We start from the raw sequence: 16045 nt of genomic DNA on the forward strand, positions 1-16045 counted from the left end.
CTGACAGATTCTATCCCACAATAACAGGTTATCCAGTCAATTCACTCTAATTTCTTCATGGTGTTCCACCCTTTCCAGAATACCAACATTTCTTTGGTTAGGGAATATATCCCATGAAAGCAATCTGCAGATACCTAGGCTAAAAATCTAAAAATTCCTAAAACTTACAAGGCAACAACAGCTGGTGTGAATTAAATGTGAAGACAACATGTGCATATTACACTAAACAACAAAAAATTACTTTTATAAACTCTACCATAGATCTATATCTACAAACCTTTCTTTGCACTCCAGAGTTAACATATTGGCATCCATTGATCCTGCAAACTGAATTTCAATGGTGTGTAATAAATGAAATATTCTCCCCCGGAAAATAGATTATAGTTTATAAGATAAACGCTGCCAGAAAATGCTGGAGATATTCAACATGTCAAGCTGTTACTGTGGAGAAGCAGTTAACATTTCAGATTTATGAACCTTCATCAGAACTGGGAAAATTTGCAAAAAAGTGGGAGTGGAAATGGTGAAGAGTGGAAACCAACAGATGTTATTCATCCAGTGGGTGGTGATGCCAGCTGAAAGAGGATGCTTAAGGTATTTTATTAATGGCACATAATCTGTCTATCTGGAGCAGCTGTGAAGAGAGGAATAAAAGAAAAGGTAAAAGAAAGGAGAAGATTAAAATAATGATGGAATTGTGAAATAAAAAACACCAGAGAAGCAAAATATTGCAGGTGATGCAAATCTGGTACAAAATAGAAACTGTAAAACTCCGCATATCAGACAGCATCAGTTGAAAGAGAAATATGAAGTTCATGAATTCTCATCAGAACTTCCCCGTCATACAAATGGGAAAGGCTGATTACCTGAAATTGCTAAATTCAAGGTTGACTCCCGAGAGCTGCAATGTACCAAGCTGCAATGACGAAGAAGGAGTGTTTCTCAAGTTTATATTGGGCTTTGTTGGAATGGTGGACAGAGAGTTCAGAGTGCAATGAAGAATCAAAGTGGTGGCATCTAAAATTCAGATTGAACAGAGATGTTCAGCAAAGCAAATGCAGGGACCTCATTGTGAGAGCTGAACAGCAAGTTGGAAGATGTAAAATAATTTATTTGTTCATCTGAAGAGGTGCTTTGGTCTCTGGAAGTGGAACATTTCACATAGGACTTTTCAATTACTAACATGTGTCTTGCAGTTATCTTAAAAGTGAAATTATTACACAATAACTTTTTTTTTTACGAGTAATTGTACACCGTTCATCTACCAGTACTTTTAATTTGTCCATTTTGCAGATCAGACATAAACTGTATTTATAATACTTTATTAGTTGGAGGGGAAGTGCTTATGGCTCACAATCTTGCACAGTAGTCAATTCATTCAAAAGCAAGGAAGGGAATAGAAACCACAATAACTTCTCCCAATAAACACAGGGTAATTCCTCCAGAAAAATGCAACGTGAAGGATAATTAATTTTAAAATAAATGCTGAAATCACAATTATTTAGAGTTGTGTAGCCATTAAACTGGACTGACAAAGCAATTATGCAATCCCCTCCACTATGCCTGGCCACAGCATTATCATTATAAGCATCTATACAATAAATTGACATTTTTTAAAAATAATATCAAATTATTAATGTGGAAGATGTTTTCCATTTTCTAGCTACCAGATAGAATTAATAGTACAGGGGCTCCCCAGGTTATGGAAGACTCGACTTAGGGAAATTTGACTTTATGCAAATTCACCCATAAATTTTTTTAAAGAATTTTTCAAGATAATAATAGTTTATGGTATTCATTAAAAACTGTATACAGTATATGTTCCATCAGTTTAATTAAGGGTAATGTTAGAGTGAATCTAGAAGATAGTTGATGAAATGAAATTATAGAAAATATATGCTGGGCGATACAATTTGGATAGCTGTAGCAAAGAGACATTTCTGATTTACGTGGGGGGGGGGGGGGGAAGAGAAAAACAATTGGCTTATGGACAGTTCTCAGGAACAGAACCCTTATGTAACCTGGGGACCACCTCTACTATGAATTCTGTTGATCTCTATAGGTATTTAATCCAAATAAATATAGATTATTAGTTATGATAATTCCTACAGAGGTAGGATTTCAGTGATAATTTATCATATTGCAGTAAGAAAAATACATTTTCTTTAACAGAGAAACTCTTTAAAAAAAATTATTGTATAATAATATACAAACTCCTGATGAATGACACAGCAGATAACCAACGTTTATTTTATGGTTGAAATTAGCACCCAAGGACTCAGCAATGAACCATAATGAAATCTTAATTGTAAATCTTTTAAAATGATATTTACACAGAAGCAATGGCAATACATCTCTAAATGACCACATTTGGTTGAATTCATAAGTCTGACAATCATCTAGCTTGCCATGCACCATATTTTTTCAATTGATAGGAATTGTTACTCACACCAGCAATAAAAATTCTGTTAATGAAATAACTAAGCTTTCGGTGTAAATATGACAACACACCAGTATATTAAGCATGCTTTTGTGGAAGTGATGAAAAACAATGAAGCAATATTTTGTATAATCTACTCACCTCCTGCTCTACATATTGCAGCAAATATGTCCAACCTGTGAAGTCCTGGGGATTGTCTTCAACCACCTTCCAAAACTTTTCATATTCCGCAGGAAAGGGAATTTCAGAATCATTAAGTCCTGCATTTTCTATATCTTCCACTATTCTATCTGGTGAAGAATTCTCAGCTTGAGATTCAGTGTCCATTGATGCTGAACCTTCAGGAGATTCCACTTGCACTGCTAATGATTGTGGCAAATTTGTAAAGGGCTCCATACTAGTTTCCTGTTCAATAACTTTATTTTCACTTACTAAAGCTTGTGGTTCAGAAGTTGAGATCTCATCTGTATCGGAGTGCTGAGAGTCTGGCACGAGCATCTCTTTTGGAAGAGAATTGTTTGTGGTGGAGATATTTTTATACAAGTCACTTTCATCAATGGAAGCAAGTCCATCGTTCTGCGACAATGCTGTCTCACTTAAGCCTTAAAAAGTAGACAGATAGAAAATTAGAGACATTGATCATACCCCAAAACAATTCTCCAAAATTCATCTTTTCCGCAGTTTCATTGCTTTACAAATACAAACCTATCACTAAGGATTCTCATCAGAAAAAGATATGCAAATTAATTCAGTTTTAAGAGATTGCTTTACTACTACTAATCAGTAACATCTAAATCAGAGTTGAAATTAATTTGTTTTTCTTTAACATCAGGATGCAAGAGTATACTCTGATCACTCAATGTAGGAGTTTTAACATTTCAACATTACTCAAGTCCAAATGCTTAACTGTGATTAAGAAAATGCACTTTATCTGCAATTTTAGAAAATTTGATGCTAACTTTATATGAGTCTTTAAATGAAAATTAATGGAAATCCTAATTAGAGGACATTCTCAATTGGGAAGCATGGGTTGAATATCTTTGTTGATCACGTATCTTTCTTAGAGTATCATAAAGATATTCAGTAGATTTAGACAAAGTAATGTTTGCAAACAAGCTAGACAGAATATTTGCTAGTGCCATTCCTCCCAGTGGACATGAGAAATGAGCTTTTTGCATTGTTTTACTATTCTCATGAAAGTGGTAAAAGGGAAAATTTATTCTTGTTATGGCATTGATGTTGAAAACTGAGAAAATTTAGTACAAAATCTGTGGGTTTATGAGAGGGGGAAATAGGCTAGAAAGGAACAGAATGAAAAACCTTTGCTTCTATTTTTGAACAGTGAGCAATAAATCAATAGCAGCAGGAAACAGACTGGTGGAATGGGTAGATGCATGGTAGGAGTTTAACACAGTGAAATGTGAGGTGATACATTTCAGTAGAAAGAATGAGACACAAAATAGAATTAAGTTCACTGTTCTCAAAAGGATGCCGGAGCAGAGGAACCCGAGGGTATGTGCACACACATAATTTTGGGCTTTATCAATAAAGGCACAAGTATAAAAGCAGGGACCTTTAAAAAACTCTGGTTCAGCCTTGACTGGAGTATTGTGTTCGATTCCAGTCACCACATTATGGGAAGGATTTGAAGCCATCAGAGGGATTACAGAAGAGATTATCAAGGAAGGTTCCTGGGATGAGGGATAATAGTTACAAGGATAAATTTGGACTATTTTCTTTAGTGAAGGCTGAGGAGAGATTTGATAGAATAATGATGGGTCTAAACAGCGTGAATAGCGGATAAGGTGATGGAGTGATCTGAGGACTAGCGGTCACAGGTATAAAGGGAAAGAGAATTCAGCGTGTGGTTGGAATCTGGAATGTACTGCCTGCCAATATGACAGGTTCCACTGTAAACTTCCAGAGGGAAATGAATTATTATGTGGTGAGGAAAGATTTACAAGGCAATGGAGAAAGGGCTAGCATGGATACAATGGGCTATGGTCTCCCTTTGTGCCGTAAGCACTTTAAGAATTATAATGCCCAGCCTGTGCTGTTAATGTTTTCTGTAGAGATAATTTTTACACTTTGGCTTGAATACTTGGATTGAATTGGACTGGTAAGAGATACCCACATAATACATTAATTGCTTTAGTACCCTTCTTGAGAATGAACATTAAATTCTAAATAATATACAATCTGTTAAGTGTGTGTTTGTCAAGCACATTGGTTTAAACTAAGAATGACCAAATATAAGATCTTAAAGCAGAAAAAAACTACATGGAAATGTGGAATAAAAAGTAGAAATACTTAATAAACAGCAGTGGGGAAAGAAACAGGATTAACTTTTCAAGTTATTTCTCTAACGTCACATTCAAAAGACAGCACCTCTGACAACAAAGCATCTCCACAATATCCCATTGGGGTGTCAATCTAATGTCCTGTGCCTGGAGTGTGAACCCACGACTTTCTCAAGCGAGGTGACAATCCTGCCAATGGAGCCACAGCTGATACTATGGTGGTCTCCATAAAACAGGTCCTGGAGGTTTACCATAACGTCTTGAGAGGACAATGTTCTAAGAGTTTTGCTTCGTTACACGGAGTGGAAGTTGACACTAAGTTTAGACTTTTCAACGATTAACTACACGACTCCAGGGAACAGGTGTTCTGGCAGCCACAGCGAAAACTGCGTGGCTGACTTCATGACCCCCGGCTGCCAGCGGGGGATGAGAACTGATATATTTAGACATAGCCGCACCCCACATAAGCACATCACCGCACCGCGAGGACCCGGGACCGGGCGACGTCCGGGGCCGGCGGCCCTCAAAACCCGGGCCCGATGCCTTTCCTACACGTCCCCGAGATTAGGCCTGAGAACCCGGGCTCGAGCAAGGCCCGAGGCCCGGCCGCAACGCAAGCGGCGCGCAGCTAGCCTGTGATAACAAGGAGCGGCAAGAGCCCGCTGCCGGCGGCGGCAGGGCCACTCAGCCGCACGGCTTCACCGTCAGCACTCACCCCGCGCCGCCATCCTGCGGTCCGTTAACGCCGTGGCTGCGCCCACCCGCCCGCGCTCCTGACACGCAGGCGCACAACACCAAAGCCCCGCCCACCCACCTACCTCTGACGTCATCCGTACTGTAAACAGTGAGAGAACCATCCGCGCCTGGGCGTCCCCGGAGAGGGAGCATGTGATAGGCAGCAGTCTCCTCCGGGAGGGCTTGTCGTCGTCGTCGTGGGTTGGAGGGGGTGATGACGGGATGATTTAATTTAAGCAACTTTTAGGAAAGTAATTTTTAAAAAAGCTCCACATGTTCACCTCTTGAAATTGCAGCAGATATATAATTAAAACAATGACCCATTTTTTCAAGGACGACAGGTAGCGTGCTTATAACAAACCAGTAAAGGCGTCACTGGATTGAAATATCACAGCAAGAAAAAACAGCAGGAGAGTAACTGTGTCAAACTCGATGGCAATTTCGGAAGGGTTTTAGCAATGATTAATAAAACTTTTTATTTTGCTGTTTTGTATTTACTCAGGCGTGTGTCAGTTAAAACGGATGAATATCTTTATTAGTCACATGTACATCGAAACACACAGTGAAATGCATCTTTTGCGTAGAGTGTTCTGGGAGCAGCCCACAAGTGTCGCCACGCTTTCGGTGCCAACATAGCATGCCCACAACTTCCTAACCTATACGTCTTTGGAATGTGGGAGGAAACCCATGCAGACACGGGGAGAATGTACAAACTCCTTACAGATAGCAGCCGGAATTGAACCTGGGTCGCTGGTGCTGTAAAGCATTACGCTAACGGCTACACTACAGTGCCTTAATGGCTGTAAGGCACTTTGGGATATCCTGAAAAGGATGAGAAAGATGCTCTATGCCTGCAACACCTAAGATATGCAATCGCAGCAAGAGGAGTCCAGGGAGCATTAAATCCATGGCACTTGAAACACCAAGGCATAGACGACTTTGGACCAAGTGCTGATAAATGGGATTATTAAAGATAGCTTCTTGATGGTCTGCATGGACATGCTGGGCCAAAGGGCCTGTTTCTGTGCTGTATAGCTCTAACTTTTGGTCTGCTTGATGTTCGAGCATAGCGCATGCATGATTTAAGATCATGTCAAGACTGACTTGGTAGCTTTCACTGTGTCCATCAACCGAAAGGTACACCACTTTGGTGGATGAGTACGAGAAGACTATGCAAAAACAATTTGCCTGCCACTGGCACAGAAGAGGAGTTGAGGTCAGCCTAGATCAGCCATGATCAAATTGAATGGCAGGGCAATCTTGAGGGGCCTGGCGCCTTACTCCTGCTCCTATTGTGATCTCTATTGGCACTGGCCCAGTAATGAAACACCTCATGGTCAGTGTGGAGAGGTTGCCAGAGGTATTGCTGGTGTTGGGTGGACCAGGGTGAGAGTACCACCTTTCAGCACTGAGACCTCGGCTGCACCCAAGCTGGCACAGAGTGTGTAAGCCGTTGCTGACAACTGGCAGAATCTATGCCATGTGTTGGGAGACTGCCCAGATCCTACGCTCTCTCTCATCACCTATTGAAGCTGCAGTTTTTCTCTTCCTTGATTTGATTGCACTGCTCTTCTCACCTCCATGGCAACAGACTCAACAGCCAGCAACTACCATTGAGCTTGTTACCATAGAGAAACAGGAACAGGCGTCTGGTTAAAAGACATTTTTTTAAAAAGCTGTTCTCTCAGTAGAGCAATGATAAAGACAGGTACATCAATAGGCTGGAGAGATATGAGCAGACTCAGGCATTTGACCTTTGTGAGGAAAATGGTGAAATATTCCTGAAGATGAATATTACTGTTGACATGCAGGTAACAATACAGGACAAAGGAGCACAGCCATACATGAGAAATAGAAGGTGATGTTGTTGATAGGGTTGGAGTCATATAACACAGAATATTACAGCATAGTACAGGCCCTTTGGCCCACGATGTTGTGCCAACATTTTATTCTGCTCTAAGATCTGTCTAACCTTTCTCTCCCACATAGCCCTCCACTTTTCTATCATGGACGTGCCTATCCAAGAGTCTCTAAAATGTCCCTAATGTATTTCCCCCCACAATCTCTGCCGGCAGTGCGTTCCATGCACCCACCACTCTCTGTGTAAAATACTTACCTCTGATATTCCACTTATACCTTCCTCCAATCACCTTAAAATTATGCCCCTTCGTGTTAGCCATTGTCACCCTGGGAAAAAATCTCTGACTGTCCATTCAAGCTGTGCCTCTTATCATCTTGTACACCTCTATCAAGTGACCTATCATCCTCCTCTCCAAAACGAAAAGCCCTAGCTCACTCAACCTATCCTCATAAGACATGTTCTCCAATCCAGGCAGCATATTGGTAAATCTCCTCTGCACCCTCTCTAAAACTTCCACATCCTTCCTATAATGAGGCAACCAGAACTGAACACAAAACTCCAAGTGTGGTCTAACCAGAGCTCTATAGAGCTGCAACTTTACCTTGCGGCTCTTGAACTCAATACCCCGACTAATGAAGGCCAACACTCCATACCCCTTCTTAACAACCCATCGACTTGTGTGGCAACCCAGAGGGATCTATGGACGTGGACCCCAAGATCCCACTGTTCCTCCATACTGCTAAGAGTCCTGCCATTAACCTTGTATTCTGCCTTCTAACTCGATCTTCCGAAGTGTATCATTTCTCACTTTTCCGGGTTGCACTCCATCTGCCACTTCTCAGCCCAGGTCTGCATCCTATTAGACTACCAGTGAGTCTACCAGTGCCCTGAACTACAATATGAAGACTTAATGAAAACCTTTAAGAGACACCTGAACATAGCACCAGTAGAGATTTTTGAGAGTTACAAGTTTGTTACATTCAACTGAGGAGCAAAAGAAATGGATGGTGAATACATGGGTCGATGAAAGACAGTGGCACAATTGTGTAATTTCCAGATTGGGCATTGAGGGATCACTTAGTGTTACCTGCTTACTGCCAGATCAGAGAATTGAGGTGAAACTATTTTATATAGTAGACTTAATATACAGGGGAGCATACAGGATAGCTACCATTGTGGAAATGGTGCTTAAAAATGAGATATTTTAGGTGAGGGGGGTAGGTTAAGAACAGACGTGAGGAATATGTTTTTTACTGAGAGAGTGGTGGATACCTGGAATCCATTGCCTGATAGGGTGGTGAAGGCAAATTCATTGGGGGCCTTTAAGAGGGGCTTGGATGGGCCCATGAACGAGAGGAAAATAGAGGGATATGGGCATTCTGTAGGTAGGAGGGAATAGCTATGTCGGCACAACATTGTGGGCTGAAGGGCCTGTTCTGTGCTGTTTTATGTTCTTACGACATTGGTGAAGCAGCATGACAGTGAATCGGAGAATAATATTCATGGAGGTGGGTTTATCATAAGACGGAGTAATGTTAACAAAGAATACACCTTCAGAGACAAACAGAATACTAATGGTATTCTTTGAAAATCACGGGCTAAGTTGAAAGCCTTGGAGGCAATACAGGGAGTGTCGGAAGAAGTGACTTCAATCTCAAAATGGGCAGGAGGAAAAACTGGATTTAATGCCTTCAGGGAGTCAATGCACAATGGTGTGAAATCAGAGGAACAGAAATGAAGTGCCTTATGAAGCAACAAAAGAGATTATTGCAATTGGAATAATGTTATCCAATAATGTTTCATTATAACAACTGCAGGAATTGATGAGTCATTTGCCTCTGCCTTAGGTTTTATTTGAATAGCATAGCATATAAAAGTGGTGTCAAGAATCTATTGAACACACAATCACAGAACTGGATACAATACCAAATATTGAAACTACGGATAGTGGAAATCAGAAATAAAAACAAAGTGCTTTAAGGGCCTTCCGATGAAGGATCCTCGACCTGAACTGTTAACTCTGTTCCTCTTTCCACAGGTGGTGTGTGACTTGCTGAGTGTTTCCAACATTTTCTGTTTTTGAGAGATCAGATTTGTGTGAAGCCTACCTTGGGAAATGATCCACTGGAATTACTAGCGCCTGCTCTGGATACTTCAAAGATGTCAAGTACAACTTCCAGTGAAGAGTTCAGTGAGCAAAGAGGCCAAAAGATCAAGTGAATTTATAGTTAGTTGAATTCATAATTGTATGTTGATGATTAACATTGTATAATTTCATGTATGTGAACAACTGAAACTTTGAATGGGTTTATTGTTTCTACAAAAAAGGAAGCAGTGTAGGTGTACCTTGAGGTTAATCATATGACATAACTTTAATTATTATTATTATTTTATTGGCCATCATTATTTATTCACTTCATTAAGGAACTTCTGTTAATAGCTCTACCCATATTATTTTCTTACATAAGCAGTAACATGGAAGTGCCTTCAGGCAGGCACGGCAGTGTAGCAGTTAGCATAACGCTATTACAGCACCAGCAACCTCAGTTCAATTCCGGCCGCTGTCTGTAAGGAGTTTGTACGTTCTCCCTGTGTCTGCATGGGTTTCCTCCGGGTGCTCTAGTTTCTTCCTACATTCCAAAGACATACGGGTTAGGAAGTTGTGGGCATGCTGCGTTGGCGTCAGAAGCGTGGCGACACTTGCGGGCTGCCCCCAGAACACTTGACGCAAAAAGATGCATTTCACTGTGTGTTTTGATGTACATGTGACTAATAAAATATATCTTATCGATATACACAAGACAGGCTCCTGTTAGTTCAGGCAATAGGAGGTTAGGTAGGTATAAATTAAGGATTTAGCAGATCAGAGGAGGGTTCATGTTATTGATAACAGTATAAAAGCAGTCTTGAGAGGAAGAGGATTTTAGACAATACTTATGGCACTCAAGTAATGAATCAGAGGGGACGTATATGTAACTGTGACCTTTTACCCAGAGCATCATGAGTCTTCATCACACTCTGTAAACTACTACTCAAGATACTGGAATAAAAACAGAAAATTCTATACATACTAAGCTAGTTAAGTAGCACTTGTAGAGAGAAACAATTAACATTTAAGGTTGAAGCCCTTTCATCAGAACTGGAAAAAAATAGAAGGAAAACAAGTTTTAAATTGTTAAGGGGAAAGGAGCAGAGAGAACAGAAAGGAGGATTTGTGAAGACCATGGTAGAGATCAGGAGAGACTGAGTGACACCAACATAAAGCACTAATTTTTCCCTCCTAAACCTATGCTCTTGCAATTTTCCACATTGAATTATATATGTCATCTGTTTTCCTATTCCAACTGCCAGTCTTGAAGGCTATTACAATCTTAGCAATTTTGGTATCATCTGCAAATTTAAAAAATTTGCTCTATGATCCCAAATCCAATTTAATGTGTAATAAAAACACATGTTTCAGTGCAGAACCTTGGGGACAATACAGCATGTACATTCTATCAGTACAAAAAAAAAGCCATTTGCTATAATGGTTTGCTTGCTTTAGACAATTTTGTATCCATGCTATTTTGTCATTTGTTTTGTAAAATCCCATGGGTTTTGTATTTGCAACCAAGCCCAGTATATGGTATTTTATTAAAATTCTTACACAAGTTAAGATACACAGCATTCACCTGTTGCAAAACACAATCATGTTGGTCAAGCACCATTTCCTTTTGACAAATCCGGGATGGCTCTCCTCTATTATTCATACTTGAAAATTTTCACTTCGATTATTGTTTTTAAAAGCCTCCCTAACACCAATATTAAATTGAATAATCTTCCATTGGTAGCTTTGTCAATGCCCTCCTGATTAACACCCACCTAAACTGTACATCTAGCCATGAATTCTGCCCAAACTCATCCTTCTGACAACTCGTTTACTATTTCTACACATTTCAAAAGCCTTTAAATTCCCTCATACATTAGATACCATTCTATACTAATTAATCAGTTTTTTTTTTACTTGTGATGCCTGTTTGCTCATTTTTTATTGACTTCTCATTTTTCTTACATTGATCCTGATTCTTGTATATCAAGCTGTCATTTGTTTTGATTTACCTTTTTCATTTTTTCTATCCTCTTTCCTGGGTTATATACATTGTTGGCAATGGAAGAGTTAAAATGTTATAGTCGACCTAGCATTAATATATAACAACTTGCTGTAAAACATCATCAAAAATAGTCGAATAACAACAGAAAATGCTGGAAACATTCAGCAGCTCAGGCCATATCTATGAGAAGAGAAAGAGCTACAATTTCAGGTTGCCTTGACCTGCTGAGCATTTCCAGCGTTTTCTATTTTATTTTAGATTCCCAGCAACTGCAGTTTTTTATTTGATTGTCATAAATATATGAACCGCATGCATGTTAAGTGGTGTCATAGAGCAGTACAATTGCAATTTTAAAATGTAGCTTCTTCATTGTGAATGCCACCTCTAACCAAGCATTTTACCCTCCTGTCCTTTGGGAAAAAATTTTGGAGACATTAACAGAGCAACCTTCCTCATGGAGCAGTACCTCTATCTGCCATTAAGCGAAAGGGCTCAAACACCAAATTCAAAAGTCCAGACATTTCCTGGTTCCATATTTATTCTACTGTACACATGCTAATGGTGGCCTTTTCTTTGTCTGAAGAGCTTGTAAGAAAGTTAAAATAACAATTTTTAAATCATAAATGTACCCATCATCCTCGAAAGGGACACAATACAAATGGCTGAGTTTTAGTGCAGAACATTTTGTGGCTGATCTTTCAGGAATGGTGGAGAAAAAGTGCTGAAGCTCTGTATTTCAGCAATGTACCTTCAGCTTAGACGTTGTGTTTACCATTCATCAAAAGTATGCATATATTTAGCCTCACCATGGTGATAATACACTGAATTGTTGATTGCAAACACAGATAAGAATAAGGAAATGCACTGAACTCTACTGCAGCAGATCCGAATAGAAATTCAAATAAGCATTTGATTAATTTACCAAAAATAATCAAACTAAAACATACCGCATTTAAACAAATAAAGTCATTTACTTCCTTTAAACATTTTGCCTAACATCACATACCTTTGCCTGTACAAGAGCACTGGCGCTATTGTCAACTGACTGTACAAATACACAAATGGGCTTTAGTGTTATTTCACAAATTTGTAGGTAAAAGCAAGATTTTGTACGCTCAAAAATATGGAATATACATTTATCAATGTTGCTTTAAGACAACTATGTATTAGAATCTGTAACAAAAATATTTTTCTTTCAGAGATCTTGGTCATGCCTTGTTAACGTATTTTAAACACAATGTAAAAGCAGAATTCTATGTTCAGCTTTCAAGCTAATGAAATAATTTACAACCAGGAGAAAACTAACACTACACAATTGGAGACATAAACGCTTTCATCTTGGAGGACTAATACAAAATAAACATTGATTCAACTTTGCCAGCCAAGACACTCTACCAATTACATTCTTCCCTCTCCCAGCCTCCAATGATATAGAAACTTAGCATTAAATAGTGATCAGTGGGTATATTAGTTAACACTTGATTACAAATATAGAAACAAATATAATATATTTCATGTGCACTACATCTTTAAAATAAATGACAATTTCCATAGTGATAGTTACATGCTTATTAGATTCTACTGTACAGAAGTGCAAAATTAGCTGCAGTGATTTTTAGTGTAAATGTTGCTCATGGTTACTGCAGAAACCAAACTGTATATTGCAACAGTTACAAAATTTAGAATCCAATATCAACTTGTACCATATATATGAGCAGAGATTTGTTCTAGTCCTTAATAAAAGATCCATTTCAATGTGTGAAAAGTGCAGGTACAATAGGAACACATTTGTGTTATAATCCCTCTTATTTTCACTGAAAATGTCACTGAAGCTGCTTTCTGGTTTTAGGGAGTGGAATCTAGCAGGTCTTGTAAAGTCTTTGAAATATGTGGTGGCCGAGTAGGGGCTTGATCAATTAAGCTTTGACCCATTTGTTCAAACAGAACTTTTGCCAATTTAGCTGCAGCAATACGAATATTTCCTCCGCTACCAGGAAGTGAACCACTGTTCGTCATGTTCCCCAGAAGATGCCACAAAACTGGTAAAACCTTTTGCTCGACAATTTGAGGTTTTCGTATATAGAGGTCTGGCACCAGATCTGAAATGGAAAAAGGAATAAATATGTTATTACAGCTTTTATTTTAAAGTCAATGTATCAACCCATTGTTACATTCAATGAGGCATTCATTATAATTGCTGACCAGCTGAATGATGCATCACAAAAGTGGTTATTTGCTTTTCATTGTTCATGAGATGTGAACTTTACCAGCATTCACTATCCATCCCCAATTGGTCCCTGAACACTGAGGCAACTAAGTTCTAGATTCACATAATAGGCCAGACCAGGTAAAGATGACAGTGTTTCCTTTCCTGATGCAAGAGTGAAAAAGGCAGTCATGAACCAGATGGGCTTTTTCTATTACTGATGGTAACTTTTTAATCCTTATTTAATTACCTGAATTTAAAGTCCCCACCTCAGGACTGGGATTTGAACTTGCATCTCTGGATCAGTTGTCCAGGTTTCTGGATGTCTGTCCAGTAACTTAACCACCGTCTACTATATCCTCATTATCTTTGTCAAAATCCTCTGCCACTTTTCTAAGAAAAACTGTACATGAGGAAGTCAAACAAGGGAATATTAATTGAATTATAGAATACCATGAACTTTACAAGATCGTATTTCCATAGATTCCAGTGGTAGCAGGATAGGTAGAGAAGGTGGATAAGGCAGAATATGAAATTCGCTTTGTATTTTCCATGTTCTGCCATCCTTCGTCCTGCTTCTCTGCCATCGAAAACTAACTTGTTTTCCCTCTTTCTTAGTTCTGATGAAAGGTCCCAGACCCAGGATGTTAACCATTTCCCTTTCCATGCACACTGCCTGACCTGCTGGGTGTTTCCAGCATTTTTCATTTTTAAGCTAAATGCAATATTTGCCTTTATTAGTTCAGACAGAGCATATTTGCAGGAAGATCAAGCTTGAACAATATGAAACATCAAGTCCACACCTGGAGAACTAATGTGGTAACACTAGGGAAGTTACACAAAAGACCAAGAGGATGTTGCCAGGATTGGAGAATTTTAGTTACAAGAGGAAAAACTGACTAGGTTGAATTTGTTTTCTTCTTGTCAGAAGAGGACAAGAGGAAATTTAATTGAAGCATCTAAAATCAGAGAAGCCTATATCTAAAATCAGGATCAGAAGGACTATTTCCCTTGGAGAGCTCAATAACCAGGAGTCATTGATTAAAGCAGAGTTTCACTCAGAGTGGTAAGGGGCTGAAACTCGCTGAGTGAAAGGGGATAGAAGCAAAAATACTAATAATAATGATTAAGAAAGCTCAATGTGGAAAACTTAATAACTGGATTACACTGGGTACCAATTTTTTTTAACCAGCATAGGCTCAACAGGCTAAATTACTGTCTTCTGTGCTGCAAATCTCTATTCTTTTTGAAGCACCTGGTACACAACATTGAGATTTTGAGAGACTAATATCATTACATTTTTTGAGGAAGTAACAAAAAGGGTTGATGACTGCAGTACATTTGATATATCTACATGGATTTTTAGCAAAATAGAGCAAAAATGGGATTTTTAGCAAGGTCTTTTTTGACAAGGTGTCACACAGAAGGCTGGTCCAAAAACTTAAAGTCCATGGGATCCAGGGGAAATGATAAATTGGATCCAAAATTGGATCCAAAATTGGCTTGGTGGCAAAAAAAAACACAGGTGGATGGGTATTTATTTCATTATTAGGCTGTTATCAGTGGGAATCCACAGGCTTCAGTATTCAATCCCTTTGCTTTCTGTAATGAATATTAATGAAAGAAACTTAAATGTAGGTGCCATGATAACTTAATCTGCATTTTTACCAAAACTGACTGTGAGGTTGACAGTGTGCCACTTTAGACTTCAGTAAGACCTGGATGGTCTGTACAGTTAGGGAGAAAACTGGCAAATGGAATTTAATCCAGGTAAGTGCAAGGTAATGCATTTGAGAAAGAGTAACAATATAGAGGAATATATAATAAATTGGAGGATATTGAGTGATGTAGAGTAACAGATGGACCTTGGAGTCCACGTCCAGAGACCTTTAAAGGTAGCAAGACATGCCAATAAGTTGGTTAAGAAGGCAGATAAGGTGCTTTCTTTTATTAAATGAGACAGAAAATATAAAAACAAGGAGGTTATACGGAAACTACATACAGCACTAATTAGACCATAAAGCTGGGTACTGCCTGGTCATATTACCACCAGAAAGTGCAGAGGAGATTTATAAAGATACTGCCAGGACTGGAAACCTATAGCAGTAAGGAAAAAATTGGGTAAGCTAGAGTTGTTTTATTTGTTAAAGAAGTGATAGACTGGATACTTAGATATTTAAAATTATGAGGGGGTCTAGATGAATAGGAAGATGTTCTTTCCCTGGGAACATAGAGTTAAGGTAATTGGTAGAATTATTGGAAGGGAGGTAAGGAAAAATGTTTTCACCTTGAGAGTGGTAGGGGTCTGAAACTCCCTGCCCAAAATGGTGTTAGAGGCAGGAATGCCCATCAGAGTTAAACAGTACTTGGATATGTATTTGGAAAGCTCTAACCAACAGGGTTACAGATCTA

The 16045-nt window shown here is 38.9% G+C and overlaps 2 protein-coding genes across 4 annotated transcripts in view; both read right to left on the reverse strand.

Annotated features, from left to right (window-relative positions):
• prpf39 (PRP39 pre-mRNA processing factor 39 homolog (yeast)) overlaps positions 1-5527 on the reverse strand; it is a 44022-nt gene extending 38495 nt beyond the window's left edge. For 2 of the 3 annotated variants that reach the window (XR_007956570.1, XM_052018985.1), the window contains exons 1-2: positions 5456-5512; positions 2582-3042 (exon numbers count right to left, since the gene is read on the reverse strand). Coding sequence is in view for 2 of the 3 variants with exons in the window: in XM_052018985.1 (XP_051874945.1) it covers positions 2582-3042; positions 5456-5468 (474 nt within the window). In the remaining variant the exon portion in view is untranslated. Of the gene's footprint in view, positions 1-2581; positions 3043-5455 lie in introns of all 3 variants that reach the window. The other variant, XM_052018971.1, reaches the window with a different exon arrangement.
• A 6851-nt stretch (positions 5528-12378) lies between these two features.
• Positions 12379-16045, reverse strand: part of LOC127572083 (TOG array regulator of axonemal microtubules protein 1) — a 65001-nt gene continuing 61334 nt past the window's right edge. Inside the window, exon 22 of the mRNA XM_052018954.1 lies at positions 12379-13526. Coding sequence (XP_051874914.1) covers positions 13273-13526 — 254 coding nt within the window. The 3' untranslated portion in view covers positions 12379-13272. The remainder of the gene's footprint in view (positions 13527-16045) is intronic.

The sequence above is a fragment of the Pristis pectinata genome, chromosome 1 (assembly GCF_009764475.1).
Source record: "Pristis pectinata isolate sPriPec2 chromosome 1, sPriPec2.1.pri, whole genome shotgun sequence".
NCBI classification, from domain to species: domain Eukaryota; kingdom Metazoa; phylum Chordata; class Chondrichthyes; order Rhinopristiformes; family Pristidae; genus Pristis; species Pristis pectinata.